This window comes from Accipiter gentilis, chromosome 22 (genome assembly GCF_929443795.1).
Source record: "Accipiter gentilis chromosome 22, bAccGen1.1, whole genome shotgun sequence".
NCBI classification, from domain to species: domain Eukaryota; kingdom Metazoa; phylum Chordata; class Aves; order Accipitriformes; family Accipitridae; genus Astur; species Astur gentilis.
The window spans coordinates 13,072,547-13,093,180 of NC_064901.1; the positions used below are offsets into that span (position 1 = coordinate 13,072,547).

The window sequence follows — 20,634 nt, forward strand, 5'->3', positions numbered from 1 at the left end:
ACCAATTTCATTTATCATTAATAAAACTGAATTTAAAAAAAATAGTAAAAAATACTGTGTTTTGTGGAAGGAATGAAACAGTAGTCCTCAATATACTCTAAAGGCACTATTTAGTGACAGTATTACAGCAGAGTTTCAGCATTCGAAGTACATTTCTTTTAAAAACAAGCTCTAATTTACCATATCTTCCAAAGAAACTTCTCTATCTTACATTTTTTCCTTTTTTTTCTAATTGTAAATGGTCTAGGCAAATTATTATGACCATTTATTGTCGTTTAATGATGCACGTGTTAGGATTAGTCAGTATCAACTGATTCTTAATGGTTTAAATTAGAACTGACCAAAATGTGCAGAGATTATAAAACTTTTCTTCTGCACATTATTATTCATGAAATTGACTGGTGTTCTGTTTCTTTATTTCATGACAGATGCGTTGATATTTTGGAACTATGTGAACAAGAAGATTTGATGAAGTTTCACTACCACACTTTAAAACTCTATAGCTCAGTTAGTGCTCTAGGTAACACTAGAGTTGCTTATGCACTTTGTAGCCATGTGGACATATCTCAGCTATTTTATACAATAGATAATCAATATTTACCTGGACTTCTACGTTCTGGATTCTATGACTTGCTCATTAGTATTCATTTGGAGCACGCCAAGCAAGCCAAGGTCATGATGAACAATGAATTTATCATTCCAGTTACAGATGAAACTCGAACTATTAAATTATATCCTGATGAAACAAAGAAGCATGGTTTACCTGGAGTAGGGCTTAGTACTTGTCTGAAACCAGGCTTTAATTTTTCTACTCCATGCTTTATTGTAACCAGTGAAGAACATCAGACATCCAGCCCAGAGATACCCCTTGATACACTTAAATCCAAGGCCATAAGTATGCTAACAGAGGCAGTACAGTGTAGTGGTACTCATATACGAGACCCTGTTGGAGGACAGGTTGCATTCCAGTTTGTTCCTGTTCTTAAACTGATAGCAACATTGCTCATAATGGGGGTTTTTGATGATGATGATGTGAAGCAGGTGTTACTCCTCATTGATCCCAATGTGTTTGGAGATCACAAGGAAGAAACAGAAGAGAGGACAGAGAAGGAAGAAGTTACACAAGTTGAAGAAAAAGCTGTAGAAGCTGGCGAGAAAGCAATAAAAGAAACAAAAGCTCCTGCAAAGGGCTTATTACAGACAAGATTACCAGAATCTGTTAAGCTTCAGGTGACCATTTAATATAAATGTATTACATATGTTCTACTATTGATAAAAGAAAGGTAGTGCTTTTTGTCTGTTCTCTGGTTTGTAAGATTTGAAATCCTGAAGATCTTTATTCTGCTTTGCCTCATAACCTCACATTAATAACCAAATTTGATGGTGATGCAATTCTTTCGACATTCATCTACACTCAAAATAGATGTGTAAATACTTACTTACTTCATAGGCGTATTTTAAAAGAGGGAGGGTTGGAACAGGTGATCTTTAAAGGACCTTTCAAACCCAAACTATTCTGATTCTATTATTTCTACATGTTTTGAGTGCATGGAGTGAAAGACAGTGAATGCAATATACTATTATCAATCAGATAATAAAACTGTATAAATTTGTCACTTTTACAGTGTTAAAAGAAAAATATGGGAAAAAGTCTCTCATTTTTTACAGTTTGTTGCAGCATATAGTATCCACTCCAGTTCTTCCCCAATTAGAGTTTGTTAAACTGTTGAACTTAAGTCTGTTTTTTCTGTCCTAGATGTGTCATTTACTCAATTATTTCTGTGACTGTGAGCTACAACATAGAGTGGAAGCAATTGTATCATTTGCAGACTGTTATGTATCAAAACTGCAATATAATCAGAAATACAGGTACAATGAACTCATGCAAGCCTTGAACATGTCTGCTGCTTTGACTGCCAAAAAGACTAAAGAGTTTCGGTCTCCTCCTCAAGAACAGGTAATATTAAACAAATGGTTGAATCTAAAGATAAAAAAAATTCTTTGTGATGATAAAATAGAGTTCTGACTTCTAAACTACCATTGGAACTGCTAGAGAACCAAAATTGAATTTGAAATAAAATTTATTAAGATGCCACAAAATGCTGAATGTCAGAATGCTTATATCTGTACTCCGGAATTCAAGCTCCAAACCAAAGTTGACTTAGGATTTCTCAACAGTATAGAAAAATTGAACATTACTGCCCAGTGCTGAGGAGCTGAGATTCATCCAGTTCTGCAAGATGATGGTAATTTGATAATTCTAGTTGCTAAAAATTAGCATGAAGTTAGTGTTGTGCTGACACCTGTATGTATGGAAATATTTTCCACCTCTAGGAAATAGCTTTATTATGAATTGTACCTGTATTTTGATGTTAATGTACCATTGCTTTAGTAATCCGTTTAAGCTGTATTAGAAATCTATGTTTTATGTTAATTTGATTATAAATTTGATTATAAGCAGGTAAAGTATGACTATATATTAGAATATGTCTTAGGCTATCTCAGTTTTTTTAACTATGTTTTAATTCCCTTAAAGATTAATATGTTGCTGAATTTTCAACTGGGAGAGGATTGTCCTTGTCCAGAGGAAATTCGGGATGAGTTGTATGAATTTCATGATGATCTTCTAATTCATTGTGGTGCGTGGCAAGGTTTTGTTACGTTTTTGGTTTGTCTTTTTGATGCTTTACCTGAAAAAAGAACAGATCAGTTAAAAAAAAATACTAGTACGAGGTTTTTTTTGTTAGGTGTATTACTGTCTACATGGTGACTTTCCAGACAGACTTTGGTGCATATTACAAAAGTCTCGGAAACCTGTGTATGGTTTTACATTTCATTGTTATATATCTATTAAATATTATCCAGTATTATTCTGTTTATATATCAATTTTAGACTTAATTAGGAAAAAATAAAAATTATCCGAACAAGAGGATTGGATTACCTTAAAAGATTTATATAGGCATGTGCATGTGTGCAAGCAGATAACAGATATTGAAAGAACATCATTGCTGTGGATCTGAGCAGTAGAAAATTCAATAAAAAACACTGGATGAGGGGTGCTGCTGCTGCTTTAGCTTAGTTTCCTGGTGTATACATAACTGTCATGGTCAGTCATTATAAAACACTATTGCAATGCAGATTACAGCTTGAGTTGCCCCAGTCATTGAATTTGAATTTCCTTACAGTATCCTCAAGGGTGAGCTGTATCACATACCCTGTGCAATTTATGTGGGTTAAGGAATCACATTTTACATGTGATGCCAAAAATCTTTTGTTAGTCTATTGAGATCTTAGTCTAATCAAGACAATCATGGAATTATTAGTCCATTTACAATGATACTAACATTTATAGTCTGAGTCATCCATTTATTACTGCTCATTCCCAATAATTATGCAGTTAAAAACGATATACACAAGCTTTTCCATATCTACCTACTTGGTAGATATGTTGGTAGTCACTCTTCCAGTGCATTTTTTGGTCCTGTGGTTGATGGCACCCATCTTGTTCAAGAAGAAGGGCACAGGGTCATTACAGTGAATTGACAGCCTCTCAAGTTCTTCCCCAAGAAAAGCACAGTAATCTTAATAGTTTCTTCCTCCTCCTGTTTGATTGAGGTCCCTTTTATATGTTTACTAATACAATCTGCCAGTTCTTTCTTCACTGGTTATGCCCAAAACCAGTTTTACCCAGTTCATGGAATTGCATTCTTTTAGTGACCTGTAATTAACAGTTTGTGATTTCTGTATGTAGCCATGGTGCCTCCCATACCATTCTGTGCTTGTATTGTTAACGCTTCTGCTATCATCTTCTGCTGCTATTTCTGAGTACCCTATTAGAATCTCCAGCAACCACCAAGCTGTGATTTCATGATAAGCCAATTACCATTTTTCAACTACCTCAGCCAAAGATGGTCAGTAGGGTATCTAGGTTGTGTTTCATCAGCTTATTTCTGAGGATATTGTGTAAGACAGTATTAGAGATCCTTAAGATCAAGACTTGTATCTGTAAGGTTAGCTACATTATAGGTGGAAATTTAGTTGGTTTAATGTAATTTGGTTTTGACAATCCTGTGTTGATTGTTATTCATCCTTGCTTCTAAGTGCTTACCAAAACCAGTTTCTTTTGTTCCAGCATTTTTCTTCCAAATGTTAAAATGAATAGTTAATATCCTCATAGCTACTCCTCTTTCTCCCTGTTTTTATTAAGATAGATACCATCATCTCCATTGTTCAGTCACTTAACACTTGATCTGACCTCTGGTTTTCAAAGATAATGCCTATTTGGCATCAGAGTTCTCTTGAGACTCCAGGATGAGGATTATGGAAGACCTCCAACTTACTTGGAAATGTCTTAACTCTGCAATAGATGTATTTTTTACCTTGAAATCTTGTTGCTGGTATTATTATTGTTAGCTTAGCTCCTGATCACTTTTCATCTTTTCATGAGCTGAAACCCTACTGATCATGGGGTTTTTTTAGTTTTTAGGGGTGCACTTTTATTATTGTTTACTATGTTATAAATATGTATGTTGAATGAGGGAGAGAACTGAAGATGAAGAAAGTCTCATAATTAAAATAGTTTAATGATCCTCTGGATTCTAAACAAAACCATATTCATTACTTTGTACAGATTTATTATAGGTGGTCACTGTGGATAAATGCTCCTCATTTTCTGTGTCCTGACTTAGTCCTGAAAATCAGTACTAAGCAATCACAGCTGCAGACAAAATGAATAGGGGTTGTGCTTGGAATATTTAATCATCTCTTTAATACTAAGTATATGTTGCGGTCTAAGTGGAAAAATATGTATGCAATCAAGTAATTAAAGGCTGCTTCATAATGAATATATGCAAATAGTCTGAATTAAAGTTACTCAGGCGGTCTGAATCGTAGCATGTCCTAACTGTGAGTGGTTAATTTTTCCAGCAAAATAATGGTCCTCTGTCATAATTTTTGTGTGTTATTTCTTGGTTACAAACAAAACAAATGTACAACAGGTTTTATTGCATAATATCAAATTGACACTTATCTGGGTTGGAACCATCTGTTCTGGTGCACAGACCTCTGCCACTTGAATTAAGTGATTAGCCAGTAGCAACATGAGATGGTCAGCTTCTGAATGTATTGCAACGCTAAGATGATGCATAATGAATAATAAATGATATGGAGCAATGAGTGAGACCCCCATCTGGAGCAGTCACAGACCCCATCACCTCCAGTCCAATACTGTCTTAACTCATCATCCCAGTGCATTTCTTCTTGTCTGTCCATTTCAGCTTCTCAAGAGTTCTCCTCCCAATGTGTCTCTCTTGTTTCCAGGGCCTAGGTGTTTTTTTTCAACACCAGATAGCTTCTTGCTTTCTTCAACATCCTTGTCTACTTTCTCTTTCTTCTCCTTATTGTCTACAATAGTTGTTTTTACTTTTTCCAGACTCTGACTGTAGCTTTCCTTCATTCTTAGCTTTTCATTTTGCCCAGCCAGTCTCACTCCTCCCATTCCTTATAAATTCTGTATGTGGTCTCCAATTTCAATTTCTAGTTCTCTCATTCTCTCCCACTGCATCTGGCTTTTTTTCTTCCTAGTGACTTAGTCAATCCTAGTCATAACTTTAACTCCCTCCCCTTGGTAGCTGCCAGCAGCAAAGTTTCTTCAACCTGATACTGCATTTCAGTTCTTTTTTTCCTTTCTTAGTTTCTTTTTTTAATACCAGCTTTAGCCTCTGCAATTTATTCTTTTCCCTCTGCTCCAGCTAGTATCTCTTTAGTATTCTGTCTGGAAATCTTTTCCTTTTCTCAATTTCACTTTGACCAGCAGCCAAACAGCAAAAGTTTACATTTCAGCTCAGCACAATTAGCTCTGGTCTGAAGGGAACCTGCTTAGATGTTCTGTGCTTCTGCACGTAACACATGTGGTATCTGATCATCACTAAGAGGTGTGAAAGATTTGAAAATGCTTTGAATGGTTGTGAAGCAATGTAGTGAACTGAACCGTATTAAACTACCTTGTAAAATGGAATCCCATCTTACTGTGTATGTTTTCATGAAAAACATCTATCACCGGTATAATGTCTGAACATCTGCCTTCTTACAGTTTTAAGTTCAGCTAATATGTTTGTTTATGACTGCTTAATATCTCGACAGAAAAATTGTACTATATTGTGAGATCCAGCCATACATTTCTTTCTTTAGCATATGTTCTGCAATATGAAACAAAGGATCACATATTTAATGAAATATGACTCAGAGTCAAAATTAGTTGCCATAGTAGAATCTTGAAAAAATACCACCTCTTTGGTCATAATACTGAAAAAATAATACTATAAATCTGGATGTAAGAAGTATGTGTACTGAAATAAACATAATTTGAGGGGTGTTACTGTAGCTAACATGTTAAAGCTGCTGGCCTTACTACATTTTTTTATTTCCTGTATGAAATTTCCTGGTTAAAAAAAATTCTTGTAGATATTTTGGTATTGTTTAAATATTGAAGGGGTTAATCTTCAAAGGTTAAATTTTGTTTCTAAGTAGTTTTGTTATCTGCTAAGGTATTCCACTGGAAGAGGAGGAAGAGGAAGAGGAAGATTCCTCCTTGACTGGCAAACTCCGTTCATTAATATACAAAATCAAAGGTCCACCAAAAGCAGAAAAAGCAGAACCTAAGGAGGAAGAAGAGAAATCTCCTAGTAAGTATTCTTTCCACATAAATACTTCCATGATGCAAGTGTTAAAGGTGCACGCAGTCAACAAGAGTGTATTTTCTAATAAAACTTTATAGCTTACTAAAGAAGGAGACTGCATGTTTAAGTTCCTTCTGCCTCTTAGAACAATTATCCTACATACTGAACATCTTAGATGCATTGTTAAACAGGAAGTTCAAATGGGTGGAAGATTCTGGATCCAGATCATTAACTCTGGGGTTGAAAATTTGCATATTCTTTACAAAGAAATATAAAAAGTTAATTATGGCACAATAATGTAGACTTAAGCATTTCAAACTTGAGAAGTTTCCATTTATATGTTGTTGGGGTTTTTTAATGCAAAAATCTTCTTCTTGGTAGCTTAACTCCATTTCATTTTTCTTTGCTGCATGAGAAGCTGTATGCATCTCAATACCAAGATATAGGTGACAAAATGATTTTACAGTTCTTGGTTTTTGTATAAAAATTGATGGCGTTCACTTATTTCACTTGATGGTGAATATATACCATTCATTAGAAACTAATAACTTGTTCTGATTTTTCTCATGCATTCATTAAAAATTAATAACTTGTTCTGATTTATCTCAAGCATCACATACATGCACATATATATGTCCATACTATATCCTTTCTGAATTTAAAGAAATATTCAATCATTTTGACTAATGAAACAGAAGGAACATCTTTATTTTCAGAAGTATAAATTCTGTATTCGTAAATGCTTGAGTTAACAGAATTTGCCAGAATTCAGTATTGCTATTTTTTATTCTGCTCTTTGCTTCTATAGATCTTTAACGTGTCTCTAAAAACAGAGGGCGGAGGAAAAATACTGTCTAGATATCATCAGTTTGCCTGAAAACTTTTCTCTTTAGTTTATAAATCTCATTACCTTTACAGTGAGCTTTCATGTTGCTTAAATATACATGAGAACAAGACACTATTTAGCAGAAATTTTTTTAATGTTCCTTTCTGCAGCAGAGCATTATAGAGGAGGAGGACTGGGATATCCCTGTGTGTTTGCTCAGTAATATTAAGCTACGAACATTTCTTAAAAATAGAAATATTTAACTGAGAACACCTGAAAAGTCTGTGTATATGTTTTGAAACTATTGAGTTGAGAGACAATTTAATCCACAGACCTAGGAACAATATGTATGGGAGAATGTATATTACACCACTGAAAACAGTCCTTCCACCTAGCACAGCTGAAAAAGCATGACAGAGAATTGAGAGTAACTGTTGAAACAATACAGTAATTTATTTAAAGTTAATTGGTTTAATTGTGTTTAAGAGTAAGCCAATAGATAGCCTTTATTCCTCTGTTTTCAGATCTGTAATGCCCTGTGGCAGTGATTCATAGAACCACAAAATGGCTGAGGCTGGAAGGGACCTCTGGAGGTCATGTGGTCTAACCCCATTGCTCAAGCAGGGGCACCTAGAACAGGTTGCCCAGGACCATGTCCAGTGGACTTTTGAGTATGTCAAAGGATGGAGACTCCACAACATCCTTGGTCAATGTGTGCCACTGCTCAGTCACCCTCACAGTAAAAGCATTTCCTTTTGTTCATAAGGACCCTCCTGTGTTTCAGTGTGTGCCCGTTACCTCTTGTCCTGTCACTGGGCTCTGAAAAGAGCCTGCCTCTGTTTTCTTTACACCCTCCAATCAGGTATTTACATACATTGATAAAATTGCCCCTGAGCCTTCTCTTCTCTAGGCCAAACAGTCCAAGGTCTCTTTTGGTTGATGCTGAGCAGATAGGCTGATGAGCTTTCTTCTTAAAGAGGCCTGACACTACATGTTGCAAGGCACTGTGGAAGTTGGTTGGACTTGATTCACATGATGTATGTATCAGTTGATAAGATATATATCCATTTTGTATTAATATATCCATATTGTATTAAGAGGAAGCTGCGCAAAGCTTGACAGATGTTAATCAATGATAGTTTTTACCTTGAGTTAACGTTAGTTCTTATAAGAAACATAAATGTAGTTGAATCAAGGTTATTCTACACACAGAGGAATGATGGATAAACCTAGCCCTGTAATTCATAGTTTTTCCTATACAAAAAGATGGAAATTTGTCTTTTCTGTAGAAAAGTAAATTAAAATTACATTTGTTCTTATTTATACGCAAATGCCATATTTCATATCTGTCTTATTACTCTATTATGCCTAATGCCATAAAACAAGCAGAAAAGGAGACTAAGAATTTGTTTCAGCAAGTTTTCTTTGTATTCCTACAACCACTTTCAGAAGCATTATCCAGCAAGTATTTGAACATTTACAGGATATACTATATTTTGTTATATACTTTTATACAGAGGAAATAAAATAATAATTTTTTTTACTGCATTCAATCAATTTTAACTTGTAAATGCTGTCAGATCTTTTAATAAGTGCTATACTGTATGTGAACCATTTCTGGTTTTCTGAAATGCTGGATTTTCAGAGAAACCAAGCATGTTCATAACTACAAAGGGATGTCATATATAGCAGACGGTCATTTCTTTATAATGCTTTGAAGAATATTATTTACTTAGTTAAACAATTTAAGAAAAAGTGCACATGCATTAAGTAATTGATAACTGCATGCAGTCATTTTAGCAATGGAAAGCTTAAAGTAGACTATTGCAGGTATTACTGGTATTTCAAAGATACGCTACTTTTAATTAAAGGAAGCAATGAAATAAAAAATTTTACAGATACCTTCCTGTAATGTTTGTTACAGAGGTTAGTTCAACCTCTTTGCTACTTGAGAGCAAACCAGATCTTGTTTGCAAATGGACGACAGGAAAGTCCTACATCCTGAAGTTATCTCCAGTTCTGTCTGCTTCAGTTGAGTAGCAATTTGTCATTATTATTTCATCTGCAATATTTCATGTTGCATTTTGAAGGTATATTGTTCTTTTGGCTCTACTTCCTCTAATAAATTATTTATTGTAGCTGGTTCTGTTACTGGCAGGGAATGACTAGTAGCAAAACAAAGTGTTCGTATACCTTCCTACTACTACCTCTTCTTAGGGTACATATATGCACAAACATACACACATACATGCACATAAACACCCTGAAACACTTGAAATCACAGATGTTTTATGCTGAGCGGTATTCCCGTACATGTACATTCTCATACCCTATTCCCTAACACAGGAGGAGTGTTCATGGTCTAAATAGGCAAGATTGGTTCTGTGCTTGCAATTCCTCTACCATCTGCATGAGCATTTTGTTGAGCCCTTTGAGCAACTCACCTGGCTTTCACTGCCATGAATTACCCACAGTGAGGTTGATGTGTAGTGTGAATCTCAGAAATTTTGTCTTTGCTGTCACATGCTTATGAATTTGCAGTCCTTAGTAGTGACTATGGACAGTGAAGAATAAGTAAGGCAAAAAGCCCAATTCTTTCAGGTATTCCTTTAGAACATAAATTTTTGCTGAGGTTTCTCATTGCCTTTGCAAATCAAGATTGGGTTTTGCCAGCTCTTAAGTTTCTATAACACCTTCCAAATATCATGTGCAGAATTGTGAAGTGATTTGAGGTTGGTCTTCCAACCAATAATGGTAGTAAGTGCTCCTCTTCTATTTCCAGTTTTCTCAGTTTGGCAATAGGTCCTTCTGCAGACCCAGAACAGTTAATTTCACTTCAGACTTAATAATTTCATCAAGAGTTGCATGAGATTAGACAGCGATGCTATTTTGTAACTCGGGACACTTCTTACATGATCTGCTTGTTCTGTAAAGCACCAGAGAGGGTTTATCCTGCCCTGAAAGCATATTCTGATCTGTTAGGCTTGATACTAGATTGTAAATACATTAAATCTTATAATAATCTCATGTGCTGCACGAGAAAGGGTTTTATTCTCCAGTGACTCATCTGTTAGTATCTGCTTTCTCTTTAATGGTAGTAGGACCTACTCAGTATCTGGGAAGTATAATTTCTTCTTCAGGCTTCATGTGGATTCTGTTGTCATGAATCAGGAAGCATTCACACCTAAAGCCTCAGGGCACATGGTATTTGGTCCTTGGAACAGAGCAGTTTTCGTATTTCATATACTGGAGCTTTGGGTCGCAAGAAATGTGGGTTCGACAAGTGATTCTACAGTGTCCGTTTTTCTAGAAATTTCAGATAATCACTTCATTTCAGATAATCTTGGGCTTCTCCTTTGAGTGATGCATAGTACAAATATACATATGGATCAAGTCATGCAAAGGACAATGAAAAATTATATATTATATATCATATTATATTGTATTCTTGACTGTAGCTGGCGCCCATGAGATATGTAGTCTATGTGTGCACTTCCCCTTTACCCCACCAGGAAGTTTGGAATTCAGAGAGTGAAAGCAAATAGGTGCCTGAGGTACTCTAGTCCTCTTATATGTATGAGGAGGGGTGGTGGTGTGCATGGCGTGCACCTGTTACCAAGACTAAAAGCTTCTGGCCTTGAGTGTCTGGTCATACATACTCAGGGTGTGAATATTCATAGGAAGGATCTATTTTCTACAAAGAAGTCTTCCTTTCCTCTAAGCAAGCATTCATATCTACTCACAAATGGACTTTTATCTTAGGAGAGGAATGCCAGCAATTTAAACTAGCGTTAATGATGAATTAGTAAAATTTGGTTTTAAAAACAAGCTACAACTCAGAGAATAAACACATTAAGGCAATAAATTAGTGTTAACTACGACGATAGGACTTTGTAACTGTCAAGTCACAATTCAGATAAGGCATATATATGGAGGACTCATCAAGCAGCCTTGAAAAATTAAGGCACTTCAATTTCTTGTTAAAACTTGAAAATGGGAAGAACATTAGCAACTATTTTAGCTGGTTATTGATGTCACCATGCCCAGCATTCAGATTGCTCCCAGCGTCTGTTACAGGTTAACCTGCTGGCCTGCCCTTCACTTTATTCCCCAAGCCAGAGGCTCATGGTGTGATAAAAGGGATAGTAAACTTACACAGAAGAAATGACAAAGAAAGACTTTTTATTTAAGGTAGTGAGTAATGTGTCTGCTCTTTAGTTTTTCTGCAGGTAGAAATGAAAGGAGATCAATGATCTTGTTCATGCATTTTGGGAATAGAAACTATGGCTCTTCAGGTGCCTCTGACTTAGGGAGGGTATCTGCTCTTATAATGCAAATCTTTCATATAGGACCATATATTCTGAAGATATACATTTGATTACTGGTCCTAGAACGGAAATTAGGAAATAGAATTTACTGACTTGAACAAATGCCCTAATTCAATTGCCATGTTGAAACAAAGAACCACGGATCTTTCAAAGCGATCTTAGTGTTGATGTATGAGAATTTAGTGTGAAAAGGTTAGGTCCCTGTTGAATAATATCCACTGTGTGTTCAAGAAAAAAAATAAGATGCAATAATAGCATTAAGTTGAAGAATCACAGATTGTGTCCTTTAAGACTTTGTTCCTTAGCGTGCTACACTGAAACCATAGAATGTTAACTTACTAGTTATTACTTACAATAGACTTCCCACTGGTTGTTAGCTCAATATTTTACTTGGTTTTTAATTTTTGGTTACAGAATGTTTGGTTGCAGTACAGTATATTTGTGATTAGCAGTCAAAAAGAATACTATTGCTGACTATTATTGAGATCATGTTGGAGTCATCACATTTGATTGTTTCTCATCTATTCTCATCTTTTGGCTGAGTTGCAAGGAGATGTTTTTCCTCAAGTGTGACGAACTCAGCAGCTTCTTTGTTTTGGTATAGGGCAAAATTGGGTAGAAAGGATTAGAGGGAAGGAAACAATGGATCACTCTCACAATACATCTTATTAGAAAAAGAGACTAAGCAGACTCTCCTAAACCTAAACCAAGTTGCACAGAAGGCATAAGAGCAGTCTAGAAAGAACTATATTCTTATTTCCTGAGGTTTTTAACTGTAATGCCTCTTAATGAATTATTAATAAAGTGTCAAATTTTGTAAGTGTTTCTGGCTTTCCTCTTTGCAGTTTAGCTAGAAGTCCTGAGAGCGTACTGCTGTGCTTAGATGTGGGCAAGTATATGTAAGTAGGTGGGAGTGGCAACTTGAGAAGTCTCTGGTTTCAGGCAGTAGAAACTGAACTGCAAAGTTCTGTATCTTTAGTAAATATTCAGATAAGAAATTAATCCTTTGAAGGAGCCTTATACACTCAGAACTAGAAGCACTAAGCAGACTCTACAGTTTTGGAATAATATGATGGGTAAGAGGCTGTAATGATTCAGAAGCTGTAAAAAAACACAGGACCATTTTGTTGCACTTACACATGGGAACCTCTGCTTAGACAATTCAATATCAGGGAAACAATTTGTTTTTCATTTGTTCATTTCATAAGAATGTGCTTCTTGTGGGATATTTGTAACAAAAATTGTAACTATCTTTTAGTTGTATGTATAAATATCTGATGGTTAAATCAAGTGTATAAAATCACCTTCATAATTGAGTCAATACAAATAATAGTTTTGTTGCTGAAGTACAAAATATCTATTTAGAGTGAATTGTGGTATTTTCCCTCATCAAACAACAAAAATCCAAAATATCACATTGTTTTGAAAGTAATATTCCTTTTAATCCAACAAAAATTATATATTTCTGGCAGTACTAAGGAAATGAGGAACTAGATTTGTAAAACAAAAAGATAAAAATTTGTGCACATTTTGTCCTTTAGCCCTGTGAGAGGGGCCATCACCTGAGCTATCAAAGACGTAACATAATTTTACAGGAGGAAACCTTAACTCCTCCTTGAGTTTACCACTTCAGGTTGCTCTTTAGCCGATGTTTATCCCCTTCCTCCCTCAGTCAGAACACCAAAGTAATTATATTCTTTAGTAAGATCACTGACTTTCTGACCTAAGAAGCATGTTATATTTATGTAACCAGAAATCAGTGACACTCAATGAGTTGGAAAGTTATAGGTAATTATTAGTTGGTCTAGGAAAGAAGAACTTAGTGCAAGAATCAAAGAAGAGGAGATTGCCTTGTTGCAATAAAGAAGAAATTGTTTTGATTGAAGGAAGTTATACAGTGTCTTGAAACAAAGCTTGTTTACTATTTTCATTCATAACATGCATCTAAGAATAGGGCTGTCTTAATGAAATACAGAACCTGTGCCCACAGAAAAGAGCCTGTTTATTGAACAAAATCTGAGAATTAATGATGATTTTCTATAAATACATCATTAAGTAAACTGTAAGGGAGAAGAGTGAAAGGATAGTGTAAACACAAAAATAAGTGGGTATGTGCTAACTGTAAATACTTTTGTGCTGGAAATTGGGAGGGGGCAGTTCTTGCCATTGGAAGAACTTTGGGAAAGTCAAGCACTAACTTTGCTGGAAATAGAGGAAAGAAACTTGCATTGTTTTAAGGGGGAAGGTGATTATTCATGTTCTACTTGATACCAACAATGAACATTTGTTGGAACAAGGACTGGAGCATGTGTTTAGTTTTCAGGTAAATTTCCTAAACTCTGTGCTCAGAAGAATTGTTTTCAGGGTCATTGAATGTGTAATGTATACAACAGAACTGATTCAAGCAATATGCATAGTGTAGTTCCAAACAATATAATTTTTTTAGAATGCGTGTTCCCAAGTGACAGTGACTTTCCCCAAACAGATGGGAAATACAAATTAAATTCCCCTATTCTAGGTTCATTTGCATCCTACTCCTTAATGTGTTTGCATCACCATACAATTCTGAGATGTTTCCAGGTAGATCATCTTTTTGAAGATGACGTAGATCCTTTGAACAACAGAATAGCTAAATATTCATCAAGTGAATTAGCAGCAAAAGCTGCTCAAGCCACCCTGGCTAGGCCCTGAATTGGATATTTGATGTAAAAAGGCAGCTATCTCATCCTTTTTTCTGGCAGTTTTGTAAGTTTAGAATGGATTTTATTTCCTCCTCCCCTCTGGCAAGATTGATTGGCAAGCTGAGCTCACATTCATGAATATTTCTGCTGTAATTGAACTCATCCTTGTCAGCCAATAAACTGCTTACTGAAAACTTAATTACCAATTTCTGTATTCCAAACCTAGGCTGATGATCATCAAAAATACAATGTTTCTTTGGCATTATAAAATTAGATTTCAGTCATTCCTAATGAAAAGGTGTTTGTGCTTAGTGCTATTTTATAGATCTCGATGTAGAAACGAAGGATAAATTAAAAGTTTAAATATAGCATTTAACTTACAAGGATGATTCTTAGAGTGATGATCAACTAAAGCTTTCATTGCCAACAATGCTGGTAATGACTTGAACGCTAAGTAGGTGTTTCTTGTTTTCTAGCTCTCAAGAGCATCACACTTATCTTGAAAGATCTAAAAATTCTTTTTTCAGTTGAAAAATCCTGTTTAGTGTGCTTGTGTTCTTTTGCTCTCTTGTAACTGCCTCGTTGTCTACTGTTACCTAATATTTTACAATAATACATGTTTTTTACTTTTTATTGTAATAGCTACTAACATTTTATATGTTTTATTCTTTTAGCTACGCTGAAAGAACTCATATCCCAGACTATGGTGCGCTGGTCTCAGGAAGATCAGATTCAAGATCCAGAATTAGTTCGGATTATGTACACCCTCCTTCGTAGGCAGTATGACAGCATTGGTGAGCTACTGCAAGCTCTGAGGAAAGCGTACACTATTAGTGCTGCCTCTGTGAAGGATACCATTAATCTGCTTGCAGCACTGGGCCAGATTCGCTCACTTCTCAGTGTCAGGATGGGAAAAGAGGAGGAATTGCTAATGATTAATGGATTAGGGTATGGAATTAACTTAATTTTATTTTTAAATTTGTGTTAAGCTTTTTGTTATATTAGTAAATTCTTTCATTTTAGATCCTGGATGAAAATCATTGCTGTAGTAAAACGCAAATATGTACTAGAAATTTTCATTTTCACAGATATTTCCAAGATGGCTCCAATTGATCTCTCTGGCAGTATCAAATTTGCCAAGGTTTCTTTGAACAAAGTTATTTTCTCATCTAGAGAAAATGGACTCCTTTTACTAAGCCTGATGCTTAAAACTGAATTGAAGTACATGTTTAGGAGCTCTAACTTATAGTTCTTGCATGAGTGAATAAACTTGCTGGTGTCTTTTTAATTGGAAAGTTTGTGCAAGCAATTAGGTAGAACCAGCAAAGTGGTGTTGTGATCTGAAATATTTCGAACTGGTTAGTATTTATTATGTCATCATCAGTGGCAACTTAAAGTATTTGAACATGGAAGACTGTTTATTTTATCCTTTACAACATTAGAATTATAAGAAATTGCCTTTATGCTGATGTGAGAATATTTTTTTCTGTGTCTTTGCTATGAAATTACTTCTGTTAAGCAGCTGTATTATGGTGCATGCCTGGACTTCTGTTACTTCTCTTATGTGAATATTGCAGGATTAGGCCATTTAATGTTGAAAGGAAAAAAAAGATTGCAGAAAACTAATTATTTCCATTAAAATGGTATATTTAAAGAGAGGAAATGATAGTATGGTTATCTGAGAATTGTATTTATTTGTCCTGTACCGAGAACATTGAAGAATTTCTCTCCTTTACAACAGTTGTAAGGAACTTCCATTATTCTTACTGTTTCACTATAAAAATGTATTGTTTTTGTAAAAATTGCAAAGACTAATCTCTTCAGTTAAATTGAGCAAGTCATCGTAACAGCTCATTAGTTAGTATGTGACAGGATTACCTAATTTGTCCCTTGTGCTGAGTTTGTAGAGTTGCTGAGAGTTCCAAGAGGGGTAAAGGGTAAGTTTTGTCTAATCTCAGTGTGTGTGTAGCTCTCTTCCCAGAGGTGCTGTATTATGAATCATCTTCCATTCCCAGTTTTCTGTATTTCTTTAAAGCAGGTGTGATGTCTGTTATTTGCCATTTGTTTTTAACAGGTTGACCCGAAATGTTAGAAATCCCTAGATTCCCTATCAAAACACATAAATTGTGTTCTGGATTATGAAACCAATATAGCGAATTCTAGAACATGTTGAGAGGGTGGTGGGCAGATTAAAAATGTTAGAATATTCCTATTTATGGGGACTGTATGCCATTTTACATCTTCTGACAGATGGTCTTAGTTTTGGAAATACTGATACATTTAACAGATAACCACGAATTTTAAGTCTATTGTCATCTTCTCTGTGAACTGAGAAAATTAATTAAGGGGTGTTACTCCAGAGGCAACATTAGATTTAGATGTCTCGATCCCCGTTCTTTACTTAGAATGTATTCTTTTTGACTTAGATCATCACAGAATGTATTTTTTCTTTAAACGTAACAGATGGTAAGAGTAAATTAAAGATGACAAAATGCTATTTTGAAAGCATTTAAAAGTTTAGATTCTTATTATATAGAATTCATCAAATTGGAGGAATGACAGCATATTGAAATGTGAAGCATTTAGTTGTCAGGTGTTTTTGTACTATGCTGAAATCTAAGAATTTAAGATGATGTTACTACAGTGAATGCTATTTCTGAAATCTCTAATAATGCATCATTGATTTAAATTTAAATGGTGTTTCTTAAAAATACATTGTTGCCTTTTCTTCTGTTTTAGGGATATAATGAACAACAAGGTGTTTTATCAGCATCCTAACTTAATGAGAGTCTTGGGCATGCATGAGACTGTTATGGATGTGATGGTGAATGTGCTTGGAGGAGATAAATCTCAGGTAATTTCACGATAATTTTATTGTGTTTTGCATTTTGACCCTTTCCAAAAGTATACTAGGATGTTTTGGAAGAAGTATGCAAAGAGAAGTATATCTCCGTCATGTAAGATAGATTTTGCTTGTCCAAATGGAAATATTGTTTATTGTTAAAAATAGAACAATTTTTACAGTACTAGAGGAGGAACCCAGCATTCTAGGACTTGATTTTTAAAAAGCGCAAGAGAGGTTACAGGTGTTTCATTAGTCTTTTAATAGGACTTTAAAACCTTTTGTTCTTATTTTAAATGAAATAGCTACATTAGCTGCATTTATGGGAGGTGTAGCTCTGCTAGGAAAATATACCTTTTCATCTTAGATAAAGTGTTATTAGCAATAAACTATAATAAGAGACTAACACCAACTTAATTTTGAATGCTTAAATTCAAATACTTGAGCAATAATTTTCTTGCAGTATTGTATTTTCCCATTTCTTATCATTATGCTTAAATATGTATGTGTTAGTTTAAAGGCAGAGTGGCATAAATTTTGAGAAACCTAACTGGACATTTAGGCTACCAAAGAAAGTCAGAAGTGAAGCGGGCTTATCTTCTTTCTTCTCTCTTATTATGCCTGATGTTTTTATCCTATTGCCTCCTTCCCCGAAAGAGGAGTCTCCTCTGATCCCAGTACTGCTTATCTTGTTTTCTTTTGTCTGGCCACTCATTCTTCTTATGTATTTGGAATGATTTTCAGCCCATTTTGCTACCTTGTTCTTATCTTGTCTCTCTGGCAACTTTTCATTTCTTGAATGCCTTCTATGTGCAGCTACACCCCTCTTTCTTTGCCTTTTTGGTCACATAGTTCATATACGTCTGTAAAATACTTATACATTGTGTCTGGCTATACCATCACAGTGTTACAAAGTATTCACATACTGGGTTTAGTTATTCTGTTTTAATATTCTCACATTTGAGTTCAAGGCAAGCTACAATTAATTATAGGATTAATACTTTGCTAATTTATAGGTGTCACAACTCTCTGGTTTTGCTACATCGTGTACCTATAGGCAAAGGTGACCAAAAAAACTGAAAACCAACCACCCCACAGTGCCTTCTAATTCTATTAAAAATGTTTTAATTGAAAATTTTAGTAACACAGATCTACAAAAATACTTTACAGAAGTTACTGTGATATCCTTCAAAGAGAATGCAGACCTCAAATATTACTTGGTAACCTGGTGTTGCAGCATTTAATGTGTCTGGCTATCCAAAACGTCCTGTTTTATGTCTCTGTCTCTATGAAATGTATGGGGAGAGTTAGGTATCTTAAAAGGGATCCAAAGCCTCACCTACTGAACTGGAACTGGCATAGGAGTAGAAATCTTATGAAGAAGTACAGACAAGAAAAAGGGTGTGTTTGGAATTTGATCTGTTCCAGACTCCAGTGCCTCATTTTCTCCTTAAGTGTGGAAACATTCAGATACTCATGATTCAGAACCCATAATTTTCTTATAGAGTTACAAGGCTACAGTCACGTCATGAAATAACACAGCAAGGCTTATTAACAAAGAGTTTTGCACACCATTAGCACAGATTTTAGATATTGCAGTGGGGAGATTTCACAGAACAAACCATTGGGCAGGGAACTGTACAGGCAGAGAAGTGTGGCTTCTGAGTTCCAAGCCTGAAGTTCCCCTCGCAGGAATTGCAACCTTGCAGCGAGAGAAAGTACTGCTTTTAAAATGATTGTCATCTGCTGTCTGTTGATCTTCTGTTGGCATGCTTACTACTAATCTGGCAGAGAAGTTTCACTTGAAAGGTTGTTGACACTAGGTAGAACCACTAGGCTGTGAGCTGGAAAAGGTACATGTTTGTGCATGCTGTGGATCTTTCACTCTGCTAGGTAAGATATTCTGAATAAAAAGGAGTAGGGCCAGAAACGGTGAGCATGCCTTGGTCAGCTATGGGTTTATATACTCATTGGAAATTCTCTGTGGGTTTGTCCACTGAGTCGCTTATATACAGTTCAAGTATAGTGGTGGCGTCAGGCACTAGAACACTGCTTTTCCTGCTCTCAAGCACTTTCCTCACAGCTAGATTGTCAGTATGTCCCCTGTTGTTTTTTCTTTCCAGCTTCATGGACATTTCTTTCTGTTCAGTGTTATAGCTTCAAGAGATGGAATGAGCAACCATGCAATGTAGTCTCTAGTTTAGGGACTGGGCATTTTCTTATGTTGTGGCAGCAGATGGTTTAAGGTAGATCTCCCGCTTCTTGGATTAAGTGGTTTTATCCTGAGGCTGTATTGAGGCATAGCTCACACTTTTCTGAAGGAACTGTGCAAAGGTAAAAAACTTGTCAGTTCAGACTGAAGAAAATTTATGCCAGGCTTCTTTCCAGCTATGCTATTAATAAATGAGTCAGAAACAGATGAGGAGATCTGTGGAACATGATGTGGCTAAAGGTATCTCAGTACCTTAGAAGTATTTTGCTAGTACTGGCTAACAAAACCCTGGAAAGGTACTTCATTGGTGAAATGGATATCCCAGAAAATACTCGGGCAAGCTTTCAGCATTACCATCACAGTTAGGTTTTGGTGTGTATCTTAATGCCTAAAATAGTTATTTTAAAGGCTGTGTCTTTAGGTCTTAGAATTTTGGAATCTTAATGTCATTTGGTTTCTGGTATTGGTTGTTCATTCATTTTCGGAGAATCCTGAGAAACACCCTTTTTGGCTGTCAGAATTGAATTGTTTTACTTCAAAATTATTTTTTACTGATTGAAAGTTTTAGAATTCCATATTCATATATATTCCTGTCAATAATAAGGAATTTTTTAAGTGACAATTTTTAACAACATTGCTGTTACTGTAATTTTCTAAACAAAGTTATGTCACACATTCTGTTAAACTCCCTGTAAATTCAGGGGCTGGAAGCTTTGTTGAATGTTTTCATGAATGAATGAATGAATGTTTTTTCATTAATTATCATCTACCCTACATTTAAGAACAGAAATCATATATAATGCTGCTTGTATCTAATAGCTCCTTCATGATTGAAATAGACAAATGAGCTGCATATATTAGCAAAAAAACTGCCAAAGTAAAACTACAGTTAATCAAGTCTCAAAGTTAGGAAGTGCACTTGCTGTCTTGAAAAGGTAACACATATCAGATAGCTTTTAATTACATAATCACTTTTTTGCAGGTTTGTTGTCTCATTAAGTGAAAAGGTTGCATTTCTCAGAATGAGTTAGTGTTATGTTGTAAAGAAGGCAACATTTATTAGACTT

General features: G+C 35.3%; 1 protein-coding gene across 1 annotated transcript in view; it reads left to right on the plus strand.

The window, feature by feature from the left end:
* The window catches only part of RYR3 (ryanodine receptor 3), a 253,363-nt gene that overhangs the window by 134,296 nt on the left and 98,433 nt on the right, over positions 1-20,634 (plus strand). Inside the window, exons 35-40 of the mRNA XM_049825231.1 lie at positions 429-1,230; positions 1,757-1,957; positions 2,537-2,639; positions 6,547-6,684; positions 15,188-15,461; positions 17,253-17,367. Of these exons, the coding sequence (XP_049681188.1) occupies positions 429-1,230; positions 1,757-1,957; positions 2,537-2,639; positions 6,547-6,684; positions 15,188-15,461; positions 17,253-17,367 (1,633 nt within the window). The remainder of the gene's footprint in view (positions 1-428; positions 1,231-1,756; positions 1,958-2,536; positions 2,640-6,546; positions 6,685-15,187; positions 15,462-17,252; positions 17,368-20,634) is intronic.